This window comes from Pseudorca crassidens, chromosome 2, assembly GCF_039906515.1.
Source record: "Pseudorca crassidens isolate mPseCra1 chromosome 2, mPseCra1.hap1, whole genome shotgun sequence".
In the NCBI taxonomy this organism is placed as follows: domain Eukaryota; kingdom Metazoa; phylum Chordata; class Mammalia; order Artiodactyla; family Delphinidae; genus Pseudorca; species Pseudorca crassidens.
Window position 1 is genome coordinate 28,702,003 of NC_090297.1, and position 23,264 is coordinate 28,725,266.

Sequence of the window (23,264 nt, forward strand, 5' to 3'; positions counted from 1 at the left end):
TTTTATTAAGTTATTCATTCATTCATTCATTCATTCATTTATGGCTGCATTGGGTCTTCTTTGCTGCACCCGGGCTTTTCTCTAGTTGCGGCGAGGGGGGCTACTCTTTGTTGCGGTGCACGGGATTCTTATTGCGGCGGCTTCTTTTGTTGCGGAGCACGGGCTCTAGGCGCGCAGGCTTCAGTAGTTGTGGCACGCGGGCTCTAGAGCGCAGGCTCAGTAGTTGTAGCACACAGGCTTAGTTGCTCCCTGGTATGTGGAATCTTCCCAGACCAGGGCTCAAACCTGTGTCTCCTGCATTGGCAGGCGGATTCTTTTTTTTTTTTTAATTTATTTAATTTATTTATTTATTTTACTTATATTTAATTTTGGCTGCGTTGGGTCTTCATTGATGTGCACGGGCTTTCTCTAGTTGCAGTGAGCAGGGGCTGCTCTTCGTTGCGGTGCGCGGGCTTCTCATTGCAGTGGCTTCTCTTGTTGCAGAGCACGGGCTCTAGGCACATGGGCTTCAGTAGTTGTGGCTCGCGGGCTCTAGAGCGCAGACTCAGTAGTTACGGCCCATGGGCTTCGTTGCTCCATGGCATGTGGGATCTTCCCGGACCAAGACTCGAACCTGTGTCCCCTGCACTGGCAGGCAGACTCAACTACTGCGCCACTAGGGAAGCCCTGGCAGGCGGATTCTTAACCACTGCACTACCAGGGAAGTCCTAGAGTGAAACTGTTGAGTTGAAAATTATGCTCATCTCAAACTTACTATAAATTACCATTTGTTCCTAACTGACTATATCAGTTTATATTCCTACAGTCTGTATGAGAGCTTTCATTCTTCAGTCTTCCTTTGGCTTGTTGTCAGCTTGTGTTATCGGTCTTAACATTTTTGGCCAATCTTGATTGGTGTAAAATGATAGCTTGATATAGTTTTTGTATATATTTCCTTAATTACAAATAAGATAATTAGTGAAAATTTGTTTTTTGACATTTAGATTTTCTCTTCTATGAAATGCCTAGTCGTATCCTTTGCCACTTTTATTGTTTTATCTTGATTTATAGGAACTTATTATATATTCTGGATAGTAATCATTTGTTATATGTATTACACATATCTATAGCCTGTCTTTTTTTTTTTTCTGGCTTTGTTTATGGTATTTTTTTATGATAGTTTTTATATCTTAAGAAATTCTTTCTTGCCTCCAAGATCATAAAGATGTTCTATATTTTCCTCTAAATGTTTATTTTTCTTTTCATGTTCAGTTCTCTGAATAGGAATTTGTTTTTGTATATTGTATAAGGTGGGCTTCCAAGTCTGTTCTACTGGTCTGTGTGTCTGTCCCCACAGTCTCTTGACTTGAATTGGATTATAACAGATCTCGATGAATGTTAGAGCAGACCTTATTCTTAAAAACTATCTTGGCTATTCTTGTTTCATTTCTCTTTCATGTTAATTTTAGTATCAGCTTCTTAAGTTCCAGAGGTCAAGGGGGTTATATCCTATTGGTATTTTGATTGAAATTGCCTTGAATTTGCAGATTAACTTACAAATAATTTATACTAATAAGGTATATACTCCATTTATTTAGATTTTCTGTAGTAGTAAAGATACCTATTACTTCTATAGGTCTTATGCATCTTTTGTTCAGATTTTATCTCAAGTGTCTTGTGGTTTTTTGTTGTGATATTAAGTGGTATCTTTTTAAAATTACATTTTAAGTTGAGTGCTAGTGTATAAGAATGTAATTTTATTTTTATATGTTGATCTTAAATCTAGCAACCTTACTGAACTAATTCTATAATTTATCTATAGATTATTGGCTTTTCTCTCTAGACAGTCATATTGTGAAGAATAATAATTTTGTTTCTCCCTTTCCAATCTTTTTACCTTTTACTTCTCTTAGCTTGCATTCCTGTGCCAGCTAGCACTTTCTATTAAATGAAGTTGAATTTACCATAGATTTTTGGTGGATAACTTTTATCAAATTAAGGAAGCTCCTTTCTAGTCCTGGTACTGTGAGACTTTTAGTTATGGTGCTGAATTTTATCTAATGCTTCTTTGAGGGTAATTATCTGTAGAAATGATTGTATGTTTATTTCCTTTAGTGTATGTTTATTTCCTTTAGTATATTTTGTTAATAGGTTTTAAAAATATTAAATGTAAATATTACTTTTTCAGTTAAACTCAGCTGATTTGTGAAAGGGAAAGAAGGAAAAAATGCATAAATATGTAGGTTTATAAAATGTTAAGGATTTAACCAAGGGATAGAGAGGCAGATCTTTGCTGATTGAAATTCATGCCTAATTCAACTGTACTCACTGATTTCATCGCATCTTTTGTAAGAGCTTTCCTTCACTAACTTTAATTTTTACCTCAGATGCCCACATTGCTGTGGGGAAGATGGTGAACAGTAATGATTAGAAGAACAGTGGGATAAACACTAAGGAAAATTAATAGAATGTTAAACAGGATAAATAATGTTTGTTTAGTAGTTTCAACTCTGTGAGATAAGACACATTAGTTGTGAATGCTAGTATTATAATAATCCAGTGAAGAAAATTTACCTGTAGGATTAAAGGAAAGACAAAATAAGCATGTTAATTACCATGTATTTATTTTCCTTTATTCACTTTTTTTTTTAATTAACACAGAAGCAATATGTGCTTATCTGGTATGTATCCTGCCAGCCTTGTTTTAATGTACGACAACATTCTCACATTTTTTAATAGAAGAATGTAATGTATACATTTTTTTAAAGTACTGTGGATTTGAATAAGATACCCAGAATGCTAATACAGTCTTACCAGTCTCTCTTTTTTTAGTTAGTTTGAAATTGTGGAGGTATTTCTAAAGTTTATTTGGATGGAAGTACAAAACCAACATAACTCTCCATCATGAGGGACATGAAGTAGGTCCATGCAATGAGATATCCTGCAGCTGTGAAAAAGAGTGATATAGTTCCATATTAGTACATATAGATCTATCTCTAAGATATATAATGAGAAAAAAGAAATCAAAGGCCAGAATAGTGTGTCTAATGTTTTATCATTTGTGTTGCTTTTCAATAAGAGGGGAAGGGAATATATATTCACTTAATTACCATGCACCCAAACTGCAGAATAAAATGATCTCTAAGACACATTGTTAGTTTTTAAAATAATAATAAAAGAAGTCATAGAACATTTATTATCTGATCTCATGTTAAAAAAGAAAGTTGTATATGCATATTTATCTCTAAGTGCATATTAAAAGAATAAGATATATACATACCTAAGTACTAATAATGGTTGCTTCTTAAAGATACTTGGAGACCAGAAGTCTTTACTGTGGATATCTATATTTAAATTTTTTAGGATGAGACTTCACTCATGTATTATTTCTGTAATAAAGGAAAAAGTAATATGTGCTCACTATTAAAAAATGAAGATTTAAAGATAAAGTCAAAAAGAAGAAAATAAAAAATATCTACAGTAGCCTTACTACCTGAGATAACTACTTAAAGCCTTGATAAATATCCTTCCAGAGATGAGGGACATTTTGTGGAAGACATTTAATCCTAAACCAAGGAGAGTAAGAGAAAGAGCACCACAATAGGCATGTTTTTAAATAAAAAAATAACATGATAGCATGTAGCTTATTGTCTGTTTTGGTTTTACTTTTCACTGTATCCCCAGTGCCTTTATAGCACATAATAGCAGTCAGTAAGTATGTATTTAAGAAATGAGTGATGGTGGTCTACTAACTATTGGTGAAGCTCTTCTAGTTCCAAAACCCAAGATTAAGAAATCGTACTTGTTGGCTCTTGGAAGACTGCTGACTGTAGCTAGATAACATTGGGCAGATACACCTTACTATTACTACCTGTAGCTTGGATTAGCACTAGTAACATTTAATACCATTGTCTTCTCAAATCTGTGCAAGACAGGGAGAGCTCTCGCTAGAATAGATAAGCAGTCTAGGGTGGCTTAAAAAGCTTTGTTTAAGAAATAATACCTAACCTTTTCTTCTTTAAGGTGCTCTGGCCTTCTTTGTCCCCTTACAGACCTTGTTTCATAGCCAGAACACTGCTCTGTACATGTAGTAGGAAATGGAATGATTCAGTTACCCATGATAAGAGATAGATTATAAAAACTGTAATATTAGGCTTTTTCTGTTGTTGTGCTTGTCTTCCAGTCAAACAGTTCAAATTGAAACAGCTTAACTTTGGAAATATTTTTATATGTATATAGGTATACATAAAAGGGTAATTTGAACTCTGTATTAGTTAATTATCATGGAGCCCAAGATCAAGTTTTTGAGTTTTTTAAAGGAAACATTAATTTATACTATTTGTGTTTTTCTTCTTAGTTTCTGCCACTGCCTTCTACAAAGCACAACCTGTAATTCAGTTCATGTGTGAAGTTCTTGACATTCATAATATTGATGAGCAGCCAAGACCGCTGACTGATTCTCATCGGGTAAAATTCACCAAAGAGATAAAAGGTGAGTTAATTAGCATTTGGAACAACTTAACTATAAAATGCATGAATATAACAAACTTTCATTGAAATTTTTTAAGATATAAATCTGTTCATGTAACATCACCGGTAAAAATATGGACTAATTATAAAATGTCACATTAAATTCATTACCATAACATCTTAGGTAGTGTGTCAATGAAAGAAATACCAAGTAATGGAATTAATATTGATACTAGCTAATTTTTTGTCAATACTTTCCCTTACTAGCTGAAGGTATAAGAGTGTCTGTTAGGAAAACGCTTCTATGATACTGTTAAAAATAAGTTTATTCCAAAAACATTGTCACTTCAGAACTGGAGCCATTCTTTGAACATATTCTATCGATAATATAATGACTTCTTTATTTTTCTGAAATGATAGCAGAATATTTTATTCCTTTGTAAATTTATGGATATGGGACTAGCCTGTTTCATGTGTTGTTCTAGAGTTGAAACTTAGTAATTTCATATACATTATTCAGTTGACCATTGATCTTGACTATTTTATAGTTAGTAGCTAAAGTGTATACAGTGGGTTGCATCGTATGTATATTTTACTAATACAAATTCATCTCTACATAGTCTTCCAAAGAGAAAAATTAAAAATAAATTTCAATTGTTTCCTAAAATTTATATTTTGTATATACTTATTGTTTATATAATTGTTGCTTTCTATATACATGTACACTTTTATGTGCAAACCCACACATAGTGTACTTTATCTGCAATTTAAGGGATTTTTCAACAGTAATTTTGATTACGTAAAATTCTTGCCTTGTTCATGACTTTAGAACCTAATCCTCATGTAAGATGTGACTCCACTGTATTTAGTTCTTTATTATTTAGACACAAAGAGAAATTAGATATTCTCTAATTAGAATGAATAGTATAAATTCTATTTAAACTAAATGTTAGATCTTCAATTGTCAGAAATAATTATGTCGTTTTATTTTAAGGTTTTACCTATTTGTTACAGGCAATTTTTAGCTTGTGGTTTGAATGAAGCATTGAAGTTTGTTCTCTGAACATCTTTCAGTTCCCCAAATCAGTTAGTATAGTTGAATACATCCTACTTGCTCCAGTAATCCTTTATTCTTTGCCATTTAGTAACCAGGAGAGAGATGGTCATTGTAATAAAACATTTAAAGGAAAATTCTTCCTACTTTGAAAATAGGCATCCATTTATCTCAAGTTATTTAAGTGTCAGAATAAGAAAGTGTTATATATTCTTATATTGCAATCATACCATTGTCCTTTCATAATCTGTATTAACTGCACAGTTAGCATTGTTGGGAGGTAGTGCATTACCCACCATTAATATGTGATCATCTAAATGCCATGGTTTCCAGTGGAGTTGCTGCTTAGTTACCACCTCTGATATCATGAAGTCACTTACATTATTTTGCGGTAACTATGCAATCAACTCATATCACCACTCTATCACAGAAAATACAAGATGTACAGAACAAGGATTCAACTGCTGCCCGAAGAGCATGGACTCGATCTTAACTTCAACTGCTCAGGGGGCCAAAGAAATGACTGAAAAAATGACTAGAAAGCATTATAAAGTTGATGTTATAGTGAAGGTAAAGCCAAGTTTATAGGTTAAATATTTGATTTATTAAAGCCAAAAACATTTTTTGTTGGATGGAGGGTTTGGGGAGGGACCCGGGCAGAGAATTATCTAGTCCATTTTTTAAAATTTCAGCTTTTTGCTAACCCCTGGATTTGGATCTAATCCTTAGGCACCTATGACTGTAGATTTGGGGTAGAAAAATCTGAGTTGGATCTAACTGACATACTGATGATTTTTTCCTCCATTCAGAGTCAAGAAGGCTTTTTTTTTTAAAGAGGACTCTTTAAAGTACGTCATGTATTCCTACCTCAATTACACAAGAGAATCAAAGTTACATGTTTTGTATTATGTATTTGGGTTTAATTTTTAGTTGGCATGAGGAATTTGATGAAGCTTGTTAAATAGTGATACAAAGGGTGCTATGATGAATAGATTTCCTAGTACAATATTATTTGGTTCTAGTTGAACTTTTTCCTAAATATTTAATGGTAACTTTAGGGTGGTTTCTTTGTGCAGTAATTCATCATAGTTAAATAGCAGAAATATTGGAGGAAGTTTATGGTAAAAGTACCATATGTATGTAAGAGTATTTTATTTTACTTTTTTATTAATTTTTATTGGAGTATAGTTGCTTTACATCAATTTTATTTTTGATAAAAACTTATTTAGTAGGCTTGTAGAACCTTACTGATAATTTTTTTAATTCAAGGGGAAGATTTGAAAACAAATTGCTAAGTGGTATAGATAACAGAAATTTGTTTTAAATTTTTCTATCGTGTTTTCCCCCTAAACAATATTTTTACATCTTGCTTACTTCATATGTTGGTGTTTCCTTCTTAAAAGGCCTTCTCTTGGTAGTATTTCCTAGTCTTATTTATAGAGGCATAGTAAATGCTCTAATTGATCTGAAATTTTAGTTTTATAAAGGTAGTTACTAATGAAAACTATTTCTCACTGATTCAATTAGGAGTAGTTCTTAAGAAAACCTCATACCAATCTGGTACAGTGACACTGTGTCCACTTAACATCTTAATTTATGCTGATATGTCATAAGAAAATATTACTATGATTGAACTTTGTGTTTGGTTCTGCAGTTAGTAGATACGAAAATAAGTTATACTGTATCAGGGTTTCTCAACCTTGGCACTATTGATATTTTGGGCTGGATAATTCTTTGTTGTGGTTGGGGATGGGAGGTAGTGATGTCCTGTGCATTGCAGTATAATTTAGCAGCATCCCTGGATCCAAGCATTCCAAAATCTAGCATGTATTAGATGCCAGTAGCACCCCCAGTCATAACAATCAAAAATGTCTGCAGACATTACCAAACCTTCCCTGGAGGTCAGAGTCACCTCTGGTTGAGAACCTCTGCACTATAGGATACACAGATATAAAAGGAAAATAATACAAAAGTATAACTGTAAATACTATCAGGGAACTAAAAGTTGTCCTCCATCTACCCCTTTTTAGATTTTCCTCCTTTGGAGTATAGGCCTTAGAAATGGAGTTGCTTATCTGTGACCAGTAGCCACTGTATCTGTTTGTTAACTCTTCTCTAGGTAGCTCCAAGAGTATCCACTAGCCACATGTAGTTATTTAAATTTTAATTTATTAAAGTTAAATTAAAATTTTAGTTTTTTAGTCACACTAGCCACATTTCATGTGTGCAGTAACATATTGCTGGTGATTTTAGCACAGATGTAGAACAATCCATCATCTCAGAAAATTCTTTTGTACACCACTGCATAGGAAAATTCATCCCAAAGAATTTCAGCCAGTATTTTAAAAGCCCACAGCTTCACTTTCTAAAGCAGGCCTAGGATCTGCAAACCCCTAGGGTCCACAAATGGACGTACAGATCCACAAACATCTAAAATCATATGCTAAATTAAGTGTATGTTGCATTTTTCTGAGAATTTATTGCTTTCATCAGATTCTCAAAGAGATCATTGATTCCATAAGACGGTCTGGATTGCCTGTTCTAGGAATTATTTTGGTTGCATTTGCTTTCTAATAGTAGTAAAAGAACTGTATCACTATATTATCCTTCAGCGAAATTGTCACTCCACTTCTGTTAAAAGGGCCTGGGATTTTTTTTTTTTTCCTTCCTGCATTAAAAATCTTTGAAGGACTTTCTTCTTCAGCTATATGAAATTATGATCTTCAGTCAGTATGTGATTACTGGGCAAATCAGATATCACATACTTTGAAGGTTATAGAATATCTTGAGAATTATCATAACTCCCTTTGCTCCTTCCCTCAACCAGCATAAAAACCTGCATTATAAGCAGGGTTTTTAATTAATGGAGAACTTTATCCCTTGATATACAGGCTTTGCAAATTTTATACTATTTTTTAATAGCTTGATAGAATAGGGAAAAGGTTTGGAGTTAGGTCTATCATGATTGTAACCGTTGTTAACAATGTTATATATAAAATCCTTTGCTAATATCACATTGCCTGTATCACAGATTTTCTGTTTAGAATTTGAGTTTTTATAGTAGTGAACAGGCTTTATAGTTATAAATATTTTACATGTGACAGTTCTATAACCTCAGTTTTTCTTGTTGGGAACAGGTCTGAAGGTTGAAGTGACTCATTGTGGAACAATGAGACGGAAATACCGTGTTTGTAATGTAACAAGAAGGCCTGCCAGTCATCAAACGTAAGAAAAGCTGGTGTTTGTCAGAGCAGAGATGATGTGAGGCAGCTTGCTCTAGTTAGTAGATTGGGAGTTTTGCTGGCTCATAATGAGATAAGAGTTGTTAATGTGTAATTTTTTTTTTCCAGCTTTCCTTTACAGTTAGAAAATGGCCAAACTGTGGAGAGAACAGTAGCACAGTATTTCAGAGAAAAGTATACTCTTCAGCTGAAGTACCCACACCTTCCCTGTCTGCAAGTGGGGCAGGAGCAGAAACATACCTATCTGCCACTAGAAGTAATGTGTTTAGGCTGCTTATTAATATCCTCTTATTCATCGTTCTGTTGGGGTTTTTAATGACCTATAACTTACTTCATACTCTCACATTTATTTTGGAGACTGAACTGTTTTTAAATTTCCTTTTATTCTAAATTTTCAGCTATAAAATAATATGGGAAAAAATTCATCCACAGTCCTACCACTCTAAATGTAACCACTGTTAGCATTTTGGTACACTTCTTTTCAGCCTTTTTATGCAGTGTATATTTTACCTAATTATAATCATACTGTAAAGCAGTATTGTTTACTGCTTTTTTACTTAACATGATATTAAACAGAAGTGGTTTAATGGAGTAGATATTAAAATTTAATCTCACATGTAATTGGCACTCAGAATTTTAAGAAAGATGTATGTATCTAGTACAAAACTTTTTTCCATTTGTAGGTCTGTAATATTGTGGCAGGGCAACGATGTATCAAGAAGCTAACGGACAATCAAACCTCCACTATGATCAAAGCAACAGCAAGATCTGCACCAGATAGACAAGAGGAAATTAGCAGATTGGTTAGTACTTAACCCTAGAAATGAAAATTAAAAACATATGAGGGTGAGCTCTAAAGAACCATGTCCTTATCAACTGATACCTTATTACCATTTCATGGGCTGTCAGAATTAAAAGAGATTATGAAAGTAATCTAGTGGTATTCTAGGGGTGAATCTTAGTGGGTTCTATGAAAAGGGTTAGACTAGATCCTTCTAATTTAACCCCAAGCTCTTTAATTAGATTCAGAACAGATACTCTCAGAACTAATGTTTCAGTTTAGCAAACTGGACCTTCCTTACCTTCCACCTAAAAGAGGAAGAGAAAAGGAAGAAAAGTCAAAGTTTTATGACTAGCAATGGTGAGAGTCTTAACACACAAAGTAGGATGGCTTAGCTCCATTGTAAACACTGGTAACCGTACAGGATGAATAAAGAAATATAAGACAGCTCCAGCCGTATGGGATCTCTAAGCTGTCTCCTTGTTCTAAATGGGGAGAAAAGAGACATCAATACTACTTTTAAAACTGACGGGGCTTCCCTGGTGGCACAGTGGTTGAGAGTCCGCCTGCCGATGCAGGGGACGCGGGTTCGTGCCCCGGTCTGGGAAGATCCCACATGGCCGCGGAGCGGCTGGGCCCGTGAGCCATGGCCGCTGGGCCTGCGCGTCCGGAGCCTGTGCTCTGCAACGGGAGAAGCCACGACAGTGAGAGGCCCACGTACCGCAAAAAAAAAAAAAAAAAAAACTGACGGAATTAAGGCAAAATGAAAAATGAAGGCAACTGGATCTTATCTTACTCTCTTCTTGAATACCATGTAAATTGCCCAAGTGAAGAGAAAAAAATCTAGAAATCAGAACATTACCCAAAACAACTTAATAACACTTTCAAAAGCAGTTTTAGAGATTGTTGGAAAAGGGTTACAGAATTGGCTCTTTCATTTTGTAAGGCAATTACCAAAAAAAAAAAAGAAGACCTTGTTTTCCAATATAGTTTGTAAAGAGTAAGTTATTACATGATATTTAATTAGGAAAATACAGGCTGACTCTCATCATGGCTTTTTCTCTGATCTACTATGACAAAATTTTAAAACCTTTAAGAGACTAGAACCTCTCACTATCAATATAAAATCTCAATAACTAGTTCTACCTCATTTATTACAGCTTTTCTGTTCAGAGAGATGATATTGTACAGTGATTGAAAGCACAGGTTTTGGAATCTAACAGCTCTGGGTTCAAAGTCTAACTTCTTTACTCACTTACTGTTACCATTATTGTATTATTATAATTATAGCATCTGGTAGGCTGGTGCAGTGATTGAGAGTAGGAACTCTAGAATCAGAATGTACATGGTTTCAAATTATATATCACTTGCTTAGCTATATGGTTTTAGGCCAATCATTTAACTGTTGAGATTTAATTTTATCCTCTGTAAAATAAAGATTATAAAAGACTTTATAGTCATAGGTTATTGTGAAAATTAATTATAAAACATTTAGCACAAGCACATCACCTACCAACTCCTGGTAAATAGTAGTTGTTGTTATTGTTTGTAACCTTACAGAAAAAAAATGGCATTTAAGCTTGAAGAAAAGATACATTAGTTAGATGCATTAATTAGATGCCTAATTTAGAAAACAAATTTTCCTGCACATTGTGGGGAGATTCTTTTTACATACTTAGATTATATAGTGTTTTTTGTTTTGGTTTTGGTGGTACGCGGGCCTCTCACTGTTGTGGCCTCTCCAGTTGCGGAGCACAGGCTCTGGACGCGCAGGCTCAGTGGCCATGGCTCATGGGCCCAGCCGCTCTGCGGCATGTGGGATCTTCCGGACCAGGGCACGAATCCGTGTCCTCTGCATCGGCAGGTGGACTCCCAACCACTGTGCCACCAGGGAAGCCCTATATAGTGTTTTTTAATAGAGTGTTACTCAAAGAATTGAGCATTGCCTTTTTTTGTAACCTTGTTTGACCTTTATTCTGAGACTAAGTAAATATGTTTTGGAAAACGCATTATAGCACACTATGAGCATGAATTACACTTTTGAGATTCAAGTCTACAGTGAATTACAATAAATTCTTTATCTTTGCACATTTTGGTATATTACATAAAAATTATAATCTGTGTCTCATACTGGCTTTCTTTTCTGTCTCAAGTGTATCTCTTAAGTAAATTTTATAATGTGCTGTGTTTTATCTGAAAATATTCAAGGAGATTTTGTATAACTTGTAATCAGTTAGGAAAGAAAGCCTTAGGATTATTGATATTTGCTGTCGAGATCTACATAAAATAAATTTCAATAGTATATATCCAGATCCTCTAATTAGAAGTAATTAACCATTTTTAGGTCAGGTATTGGGTTGGCCAAAAAGTTCATTCGGGTTTTTCCATAAGATATTAGGGGAAAACCCATACGAACTTTTTGAACCTTATATTTCTCTTGCAGTCTCTCAACCACCCTCCCAAAGTATATGAGGCTTAATCATATAAAGTTACAATTTTCATGAGTCATAAATAGTTGAAATTTCTTATTATGCAACCTAATACATTTAAATGTTCTGTAAATTATCAGGAGTTTCACAGACTTCCTACAGTCCACTCATGATCTGTGGTCCCCAAGTTAAGATTCTCTGCTCTATAGTGAGGGTACCATTATCTACACCTGTCAGTATTATAAAACATTGTTGACACAGTGAAGAAAAAAAGTTAGAGGGTTCTAAAGCAGGGAATTTGGGGGAATTTTGAAAGTAACTACAAACTTTTTCTGTTGTTAGGTAAGAAGTGCAAATTATGAAACAGATCCATTTGTTCAGGAGTTTCAATTTAAAGTTCGGGATGAAATGGCCCACGTAACCGGACGCGTACTTCCAGCACCTATGCTCCAGTATGGTGGCCGGGTAAAACCTCTTGATAGTTTTTAAATTATAATCATACAGTTTCTGTGTATGGAGAGAAGGGCTTCCTAGCTAAGTCTGGAATTTAAAAAGTGTTTTATTGTTCCAACAATTTTTTTTGTTTGTTTCAAGATCAGTGTCTTTGCTTGAACTTAGTAGAACTTTTGTTTTTCTATGATAAAAATATAAAATATTGATTTAGAACAGCCTGTTCCATGTAGAATATCAGATATATATCAGTTCAGCAATTTGAAATGCTTATTTTCAGCTCATTCCAATAAGTTATATATTAAATGTTTGTTCATTTTTGCCTTATTATTTCTCTTTCTCTGTAGAATCGGACAGTAGCAACACCAAGCCATGGAGTATGGGACATGCGAGGGAAACAGTTCCACACAGGAGTTGAAATCAAAATGTGGGCTATAGCTTGTTTTGCCACACAGAGGCAGTGCAGAGAAGAAATATTGAAGTAAGGCTTGTCATTAGTTTCACTTTGGGACCATTTTGTTTTTAAATTTTGTATTTCAGTTTTAAATTACTCAGCTAATATTCTAACCGGTGTTGCCTCAGTATGAAGTATATTTAATCACTGAACCTTTAAAAATGTTTCTTCTCGTTACTTTGATGAAGATTCCTGAATTTGTTGGTCATATCCAAGTCACTGATTCATTCTTACAAGCATCCTAATGGACAAGCTTATGTGGTATAGCAGGAGTACCATTGGCTTTTGATGGCGAACAGATTAGATATAATTCTCAGGTTTGCCACTTCCTAGTCTTACTACCATGGATAATTTATTTAATCTCATTATGCTTCACTTTTCACCTTTTAAAAATAGAGATAATAGTACCTATTTACTGAATGAGGATTAAATAACATCCTTATTTCTCAATTGAGTTCTTTGAAAGAGTCATTTAATTTCTCATTTTCACTTCCTTACTTTCCAAAATTTGACCTGCATCTCCACTACTTTTCCTCTTCTCCAGATTCTTTCCCTCAACAATCTTCTGTTTAAATTTAAAACAAACACAAAATCTTCTTTTTTTTTTTTTTTTGGCGGTATGCAGGCCTCTCACCGTTGTGGCCTCTCCCGTTGTGGAGCACAGTCTCCGGACACACAGGCTTAGTGACCATGGCTCACGGGCCTAGCCGCTCTGCGGCATGTGGGATCCTCCCAGACCGGGGCACGAACCTGTGTCCCCTGCATTGGCAGGCGGGACTCTCAACCAGGGCACCACCAGGGAAGCCCTTCATTTTTCATTTTACCTGATTTAAGGCTTCCAGGCTTCCATTCTCTCTCCTTCCTTGAAATCTTAGTGGTCTGCTGAAACTGGTTACTGGAAGAACTTCAGTATCTTTGTGCTTATCAATTCTAATGGTCTACTCTCAGCCATTATTTTTCCTCAAAATTTGTGCAGCATTAGATACAATTGACTACCTTCCTGACATTCTCTCCATTCTTGGGTTCCTGCTTTCTTTTTATCACTTTGGCTTCCTTTCTCCTCTACACCATCTCCTTTGGGACTCTAATCTTTGGGGCATTGGCAGTCTCAAGGGCTTCTGCTGTTACTCTTGTTTGAGGAGTTGTGCTACTGTGAAAAGAGCACCAGCTCCACTTGTGACTACCTCCGCTCTAAAACTTCTAGGTTTGTCTTTGACAAAGAATAACATTAAAAATCATATAACGTTTAAAAATTTTCATTTGCCTCTTAAGTCCTTTCTCCATTTTCATATATTCTGGACAAAGAAACTGAGTACTGTATGCCCTCTAACTGTCTGGTATTTTTTTCCATTTCCACTCATTCTGCTCTTTACTGAAAATGCCTCCTTCCTATCTCTACATTTCTAAATAATAGCCAGTCTTCTGTGATTTGTGATGCTGGAAATAATCCATAGTAGTAAACATAGTAGTTTATCATTTGTACTTGTCACTTCCTGTATAAAATAGAACTATATTATAATTTTCTGTGTAAGTTTCTTGTCTCCCCTCTGGAATCTAATTTCCCTAAGAAAATGATTATGGTCTAATTTAAGTCTCCACTAACAGATCCTATAAAATATGCCCATAATGAATAGTTCTTGAGTGACATAGAGACCAGTTTACCCCAAGTCAATTCAGAATTTGCCTCCTTCATGTGAGAAAAATTATTTTCTATTTAATTCTGTTCACTTCTTTTTATTAGCTCCAAATCTTATGTCTTAAGGTTCACTTAGTATATTTTTTTTAGTATAGTTTTTTTGTTTTTTTTTTTTGCGGTATGTGGGCCTCTCACTGTTGTGGCCTCTCCTGTTGCGGAGCACAGGCTCAGGCTCTGCGGCCATGGCTCACGGGCCCAGCCGCTCCGCGGCCATGTGGGATCTTCCCAGACCGGGGCACGAACCCGTGTCCCCTGCATCGGCAGGCGGACTCTCAACCACTGTGCCACCAGGGAGGCCCTTTTAGTATAGTTTTTATCCCCTGGCTTTCAAGTAAAATGTCATGAGGACAGTTAAGGAGAATGCTGCTATTATCTTACTTGACCTCCAGAGACCAAAGAAAACACCTCCAACTGTTTTTCAAGCTTCGAGATATTCTTTTCATTTTACATTTTTTATTCATGGCTTGATAGAAGTCTCATAGTCATTGGGCTTATGGCTCTTGTTCAGGCTAACTGAAAATATTCAACTTCATACTTTCTTGAATTAAATACTAATAAGGAAAAGGAGAAGGGAATTCCTACAAACTCCATCTCTGTCCTGAGGGAATCAGTGTTTTTGAGCAAAGATCACTCAGATCCTTGACGTAGGACCGTATTTGTTTTAAAAACAAGTAAAGTGATTGTTAAATCCCAACATTATTACTTATTTATCCTAGGCTAAGTGCAGAATTTTGTTTAAATAAGAAATTATTAGTCTTTTGTTTTTTCAGTGTGGATAAAAGTACATTAAAGTGCTGTCTGCCTCATTTCTTTTTAAATGTTTTCTTGTTTTTTTTAATCTTTTCTGAGGACAGAATCTTTCCTGCTATCCTAAGTGTCAGATAGGTATTATTGTAGAAAGAAATTCTGCACTAGGTCATAGTTCTTACTCTTGCCATTTGTCTAATAAGCATTTGACCTTGGTCAAATACTTAATATCCCTGAAACTGTTTCCTGATTTATAAAATGGCAGTAATACTTTACCTACCACTTTCTTATGAATCTTGTCAGGATCAAATTAGAAAATGTATGAGTGTGCTAAGTGCTTCACATGTATTATCTCATTTAATCTTCACACCAACCCTATATTGAAAGTGGTCGTTTTACAGATGAGAGAAACTGAAAAAATTTGCCTAAAATTCCATAGCTAGTAAGTAACAGAACTAGAACTGGAACCTGTAGAGCTGAGCTCTTAACCAGCACACTCTATTACTAATGTCCTTTGTGAACTACAAAATGCCACATTAACTGTACAGTAGTGTGCTTAGTTTGCCAAATAGATTACTGACCAACCATTGCCCTTAACATCAGTAGTCTGGTCACCTCTTCTTATATGTAGCACACAAATCTTTGCTTCATTCTCCATTCCCTTCTCAAACTTTCCATTACTAATTTGTAGGTGTTGCTGACTAGACAAAGGTTTTATTTTTAGTGATTTCTCCTTCTAGGGGTTTCACGGACCAGCTGCGTAAGATTTCTAAAGATGCAGGGATGCCCATCCAGGGCCAGCCTTGCTTCTGCAAATACGCACAGGGGGCAGACAGCGTGGAGCCCATGTTCCGGCATCTCAAGAACACGTACTCTGGGCTACAGCTCATTATTGTCATCCTGCCAGGGAAGACGCCAGTGTATGGTAAGGATATTGTATTAAGATTGCATTTTTCCTCAAGTACTCAGTCTTCCTTTTAGGGACTTAAACTGGAAGTCCAGTGGTTAAGACTCTGCGCTCCCAGTGCAGAGGGTATGCGTTCAATCCCTGGTTGGGGATCTAAGATCCTGCTTACCACACGGCACGGCCAAGAAAAAAATATTCCTTTTAGAATTATGCTAACACATATCCTAAAACTATCAAACATTAAAATATATTTTATAGCTATAGTATTTAAAACCATGTATTGTTACTATAAAAAGACAAATCTGGAGAGCAAACTAAATAGTCTGAGACCCTGTGAAAAGAATTTCAGTAAAGGAAGCATTACAAAACAATGATTAAGGGAAGAATTATTTATTAAAAATGTCATTGAGATAACTTGAGTATCAGTATAATGTAGCAGTTAAAAGCACAGGCTCTGGAGTCAGACTGTGCTGCTTAATACCCAGGTTTTGCCAGGTATACTACCTGTGTGATACTACCTGAATTACTTAACCACACAAAGCCTGAGTTTCTTCATCTATGAAATTAGGATACTACAAATACCTAACCCGTAGAAGGTAGCTGTAAGGATTAAATAAATTTACATATGTAAACTGGGTCTATGATAGCACCTGTCATACAGTGAATGCTCAATAAATGTTAGCTATTATTATTGTAAACAAGTTAAAGTGTATGAGATTAATATGTTAAGTATAAATCATTGAAACATGGAAAAACACAAAGAAAGTATAATTTTCAAACTACTGAATGGAGTATAATTATTTAAGCTTAAAATGATAGAATTCACATAAGAAAATTTGTTAGATTTGACTGCATGAAAATTAAATTTTCCATACATCACAGGTGTCTAAAATTAAAAGGAAACCATAGAACGTGAAAAATATTTGCAGCAAATGGAGACAGCAACGGGCTAGTTTATTATTAGTTAAAATATCCATATGGATCTGTTATGGCATTCAAAGGAAAAAATTTTTATATTCTCCTACATTAATGAGCAAAGAATATAAACCAAAATTTCTCAAGAAAAAACAAGTAAATATTTGAGAAAATGTTGGTTTTCACCAATAAAGAAAAGTACAAATTAATAAAAGGAAAATTTTTATGCTACTAAATTAGCAAATATATTTAAATACTGTACTACCCAGTGATTGTGAGTATGCAGTGAATCTAGTATTTTAATATATTGCTGATGACAGTATAAATTGATAATATCCTTTCATTGAAAGTATAAAAATGTGCTTGCAGTCAACAGCTCAGTATTTCCCATTCCAAAAATATGTTCAAAGAAAAGAATTCATAATGTAGAAAAATCTCTATGCACAAAATTTTCATAATGATATCTGTGACACTGAAAAACTACTAAGAACTGGTTTTAAACAGTAAGTTGTATGTTGGTGAAATAATATGCAGTGATTAAAAATAATGGTTATAAAATTTGAAAGATATTTTTTAAGTTGTGATAAAATACAGAAGGTGTTAAACTCAAAGAATTTGTAAATCAAGGTAAGAACAAACAACTGAAAAAGACAAAGGACATAAAAAAGAAATGCAAATGGTCAATTATCAATGCAAAGATGCTGAGCCTCATTAGTCATTAAAGAAATATGAACTAGAACAAATTATTTTTCACCAACAATGATAATACCCATTTTTGGCAAAGGCATGAATAAATGTACATTCTCATACACTGTTGATGGGAGAGAAAGTTGATATTACCATAGCCTCCAAGCTGATATTCTTGCCTTCATTCCCTCTAATTCACTTTCAGTGCATTTTCTACACTGCTTCCCTCAGTGATTCAGTGAGTGATTTTTCTAATTAATAGATTTTATTTTTTAGAACAGTTTTAGATTTACAGAAAAATTGAGCAGATAGTATAGAGAGTTCCTATATGCCTTCCTTCCCCTGTACACAGATTTCCCTTTTTTTTTTTTTTTTTTTTGCGGTACACGGGCCTCTCACTGTTGCGGCCTCTCCCATTGCGGAGCACAGGCTCCGGACGCGCAGGCTCAGCGGCCATGGCTCACGGGCCTAGTCACTCCGCGGCATGTGGGATCTTCCCGGACCGGGGCACAAACCCATGTCCCCTGCATCAGCAGGCGGACTCTCAACCACTGTGCCACCAGGGAAGCCCCAGTTTTCCCTATTTTTAACATTTTGTATTAGAGTGGTACATTTAATGAACCAGTATTGATAAATTATTATTAACATATTGTCCACAGTTTACATTAAAGTTTACTCTTTATGTGTACAGGTCTATGGGTTTTGACAAATCCATAATGTCACGTATCTACCAGGACAGTATCAAAGAATAGTTTCACTGCTCTAAAAATCCCCTGTGCTCCACTTATTCATCTCTCCCTCCATCTCCTCAAACCCGTGATAACCACTGGGCTTTTTATGTCTCTACAGTTTTACCTTTTCTAAAATGTTATATAGTTGGAGTCATATGGTATGTCCCCTTTTCTGATTGGCCACTTGCAGTTAGCAATATTTAAGATTCCACCATGTCTTTTTGTGGTTTGATAAAGCCATTTCTTTTTAATGCTGAATAATATTTAATATTGCATTGTGTGGTTGTACTACAGTTTGTTATACATGTACCTGTTGAGGGTCATCTTGATTGCTTCCAGTTTTGGGCATTTATGAATAATACTGCTCAAACATGCATGTGCAGGTTTTTGTGTGGACATAAGTTTCTAACTCAGTTTGGTACATAACCAGGAGCACAACTGCTGTATCAAATGATAAGACTGCCAAAAAGTGACTGTACCATTTTGTATTCCCATCAGCAGTGAATGAGAGTGCCTATTGCTCTACATCCTCCTCAGCATTTGGTATTGTCAGTTTTTTGGATTTTAGCAATTCTAATAGGCATGTAGTAGTATTTTATTGTAATTTTAATTTGCAGTTCATTAATAACACAATATTGAGGACTGGACTTCCCTGGCAGTCCAGTGGTTAAGACTCTGCGCTTCCACTGCAGAGGGCACGGGTTCAATCCCTAGTTGGGGAACTGAGATCCTGCATAACTGTGCAGCTTGGCAAAAAAAAAATAGAGAGAGAGAAAGAGAGAGAGAGAGAGAGGGAGAGAGAGAGAGCACCTTTTCATGTGCTTATTTGCCATCTGTATAGCTTTGATGAAATGTCTGTTCCAATCTTTTGCTCATTTTTTAATTGATGTGTTTGTTTTCTTATTGTTCAGTTTTAAGAGTTCTTTGTATGTTTGGATACAGGTTTTTTATCAGATACCTATTTTGCAGATAATTTTCCCCTAGGCTGTGGCTTGTCTTTTTTTTTTGCGGTACGCGGGCCTCTCACTGCTGTGGCCTCTCCCGTTGTGGAGCACAGGCTCCGGACGCGCAGGCTCAGTGGCCATGGCTTATGGGCCTAGCCGCTCCGCGGCATGTGGGATCTTCCCGGACCGGGGCACGAACCCGCGTCCCCTGCATCAAGCAGGCAGACTCTCAACCACTGTGCCACCAGGGAAGCCCTTGTCTTAAGTGTCTTTCATAGAGCACAAGTTTTAAATTTTAATGAAGTCCAAATTTTAATAAAGTCATCAATTTTTTTCTTTCACAGATCATTTTTGGTGTTTTAGTCTAAGTTTTTATACTGTGTTATCTTCTAGTAGTTTTATAGTTTTCCTTTTTTACATATAGGTTTGTAATCCATTTTGACTTAACTTCTGTGAAAGGTGTAAGGTCTGTATCTAGATTTTTTTTTTCTTTTTTTGCATGTGGATTCCAATTGTTTCAGCACCATTTGTTGGAAAGATTATCTTTCTCCATGAAATTGCCTTTGCTACTCTGTGAATGATTGACTATATTTGTGTCAGTCTATTTCTGGACTCTATTTTGTTTCATTGGTCTGTCTGTCCATTCATTTGCTAAAACCACACTGTCTTGATTAATTTAGCTTTGTGATAAGTCTTGAAGTCAGATAATGTCAGTTCTCTGACTTTGTTCTTCTTCTTCCCTGTTGGATTAGCTAATAGGTCTTTTGCCTATCTATATAAACTTTAGAATCAGTTTGTCAGTATCACAAAATAACTTGCTGAGACTTTTGTTGGGATTACATTGAATCTATAGATCAAGCTGGGAAGAATTGACATCTTAATGTTAAGTCTTCTATCCTTGAACATGGATTATCTCTTTGTTCAGAGCTTCTTTGATTTCTTTTATCAGAGTTTTATAGTTTTCCTCATTTAGATTTATATCTAAGTATATTGTTTTTTTCTTTTTCTACTATAAATGGTATTGTGTTTTTAATTTTAAATTCTAGTTCATTTTTAGTATTTAGGAATACAGGTGATTTTTGTATATTTATTTTGTATCCTGAAACCTTGCTATAGTCACTTATTAGTTCCAGGAAGCTTTTGTCAATTTTGGGGGGTTTTCTGCATAGGCAGTCATGTTCTCTATGAACAAAGACAGTTTTATTTTTTTCCTTCCCAGTCCGTATACTTTTATATCCTTTTCCTTGTGTTAGCTAGGAATTCCAATACGATGTTGAACAGCAGTGGTGAGAGGAGACATTCTTGCATTGTTTCTGACTTTAGGGGGAAAACATCTAGTTTCTCAGCAGTAAACATGATGTTAGCTATAAGCTTTCTATAATTGTTATTTATCAAGTTGAGGAAGTTCCCCTCCAGTCCTAGGTTTTTTTGTTTGTTTCGTTGGGTTTTTTTGCGGTATGCGGGCCTCTCACTGTTGTGGCCTCTCTCGTTGCGGAGCACAGGCTCCGGACGCGCAGGCTCAGCAGCCATGGCTCACGGACCTAGCCGCTCCGCGGCATGTGGGATCTTCCCGTACCGGGGCACGAACCCGTGTCCCCTGCATCGGCAGGTGGACTCTCAGCCACTGCGCCACCAGGGAAGCCCTCCAGTCCTAGTTTTGCTGAGAGTTTTTATTATGAATGGATGATCGAGTTTGCAAAATGTCCTTTTCTGCATCTGTTGATATGATCATATGATTTTTCTTCTTTTTTTTCTCTTAATGTGATTAATTACTTTAATTGATTTTTGAAATGTTGAACCCAGCCTTGCGTGCCTGGGATAAATCCCACTTGGGGATGGTATATAATTCTTACACATTGTTGGATTCAATTTGCTAATACTTTGTTGAAGATTTTGCATCTGTGTTCATGAGAGATATCGATCTGTAGTTTTCCTTTCTTGTAATGTCTTTTTCTGGTTTGGGTATTAGGGTATTTTGGCCTCAGAATCATGAGTATTTCCTCTGCTTCTGTTTTCTGGAAGAGATTGCAGAGAATTGGTTTCATTTGTTCCTTGAATGTTTGGTAGAATTCGCCAGTGAAACCATCTGGGCCTGGTACTTTCTTTTTTTGGAAAGTTGTTAATTATTGATTCAGTTTTTTTAATAGGTACACACCTATTCAGATTATCTATTTCTTCTGTGTGAGATTTGGTAGTGTCATTCAAGGAACTGGTCCACTTCATGTAAGTTAACAAATTTGTGGGCCTAAAGTTTTTCATAATATTCTTTTATTATCCTTTAAATGTCCTTGGGGCCAATGACCCTTTTTTCATTTCTGATATTAATAATTTGTGTTGTCTGTTTTATTCTTGATTAGTCTGGCTAGAGGTTAATGAATTTCTTTGAACTTTTCAGAGAACTAGCTTTTTGGTTTCCTTCATTTTCCTCTGTTGATTTCTTATTTTCAATTTCATTGATTTCTGCTCTAATTAAGATTTTTTTCCTTCTGCTTGTTCTAGGCCTATATTGTTCTTCTTTATCGTTCTAAGGTAGAAACATAGATTATTGATTTTAGATCTTTCTTCTCTGCATTCAGTGCCATAAATTTATCTCTTAAGTACTGTGCATCACACTAATTTTGGTAAGTTGTATTTCATTTTCATTTAGTTTAAAATATTTTTAAATTTCTCAAGACTTTTTCTTTAATCCATGTCTCATAGAATTATATTGTTTAATATATAGATATTTTGGGATTTCCTGGCTATCTTTCCATTATTGATTTCTAGTTTAATTCCACTGTGGTCTGGGACCATACTTTGTATGATTTCTGTTCTTTCAAATTTGTTAAAGTGTGTTTTAGGACCATAATGTGGTCTTCCTTAATGAATGTTACATGTGAGCTTGAGAAGAATGTGTATTCTGCTGTTATTGAATGAAGTATTTTATAAATGACTCTTAGAATCAGTTGATTGATGGTACTGTTCAAGTCAGCTATTGAATATACACTTATCTTCTGCCTGCTGGATCTGTCAATTACTGATGAAAGTACATTGAAGTCTCCACTATAATAGTGGATTTGTTTGTTTCTCCTTGCAATTCTATCAGTTTTTGCCTCACTTGTTTTGGCATTCTTTTCTTAGCTGCATACATGTTAAAGATTGTCCTGTCTTCTTGAAGAATTGACACTTTTATTATTATGTAATACCCCTCTTTATCCCTGTTAATCTTCCTAGTTCTGAAATCTACTTTGTGTGAAAAAATACAGCAACTTCAGTTTTCTTTTTCTTGGTGTTAGCATGGTATATCTTTCTGTATCACTTTATTTTAGAATTGGTTTCTTGTAGGCAACATGTAGTTTGGGTCTTTTTTTTTTTTTGGTTGCGGTGGGTCTTAGTTGCAGCAGGCAGGCTCCTTAGTTGTGGCACTCAGGCTCCTTAGTTGTGGCATGTGAATTCTTAGTTGCGGCATGCGAGTGGGATCTAGTTCCCTGACCAGGGATCGAACCCAGGCCCCCTGCATTGGGAGCGTGGAGTCTTAACCACTGTGCCACCAAGGAAGTCCCTGGGTCTTATATTTTATCTTCCCCTCTTTTTCTCCATTTTATGTTTTTTTTAAAATAAATTTATCTATTTTTGGCTGCATTGGGTCTTCGTTGCTGCACGTGGGCTTTCTCTAGTTGTGGCAAGCGGGGATACTCTTTGTTGCGGTGCGCGGGCTTCTCATTGCGGTGGCTTCTCTTGTTGCGGAGCACAGGCTCTAGGCGCGCAGGCTTCAGTAGTTGTAGCACGCAGGCTCAGT

The 23,264-nt window shown here is 35.5% G+C and overlaps 1 protein-coding gene across 7 annotated transcripts in view; it reads left to right on the plus strand.

Annotated features, from left to right (window-relative positions):
* AGO3 (argonaute RISC catalytic component 3) overlaps positions 1 to 23,264 on the plus strand; it is a 126,449-nt gene that overhangs the window by 64,229 nt on the left and 38,956 nt on the right. For all 7 annotated transcript variants that reach the window (XM_067725471.1, XM_067725472.1, XM_067725473.1 and 4 more), the window contains 7 exons: positions 4,337 to 4,471; positions 8,641 to 8,728; positions 8,854 to 9,001; positions 9,429 to 9,548; positions 12,298 to 12,420; positions 12,753 to 12,886; positions 16,043 to 16,227. In XM_067725471.1, coding sequence (XP_067581572.1) covers positions 4,337 to 4,471; positions 8,641 to 8,728; positions 8,854 to 9,001; positions 9,429 to 9,548; positions 12,298 to 12,420; positions 12,753 to 12,886; positions 16,043 to 16,227 — 933 coding nt within the window. The remainder of the gene's footprint in view (positions 1 to 4,336; positions 4,472 to 8,640; positions 8,729 to 8,853; positions 9,002 to 9,428; positions 9,549 to 12,297; positions 12,421 to 12,752; positions 12,887 to 16,042; positions 16,228 to 23,264) is intronic.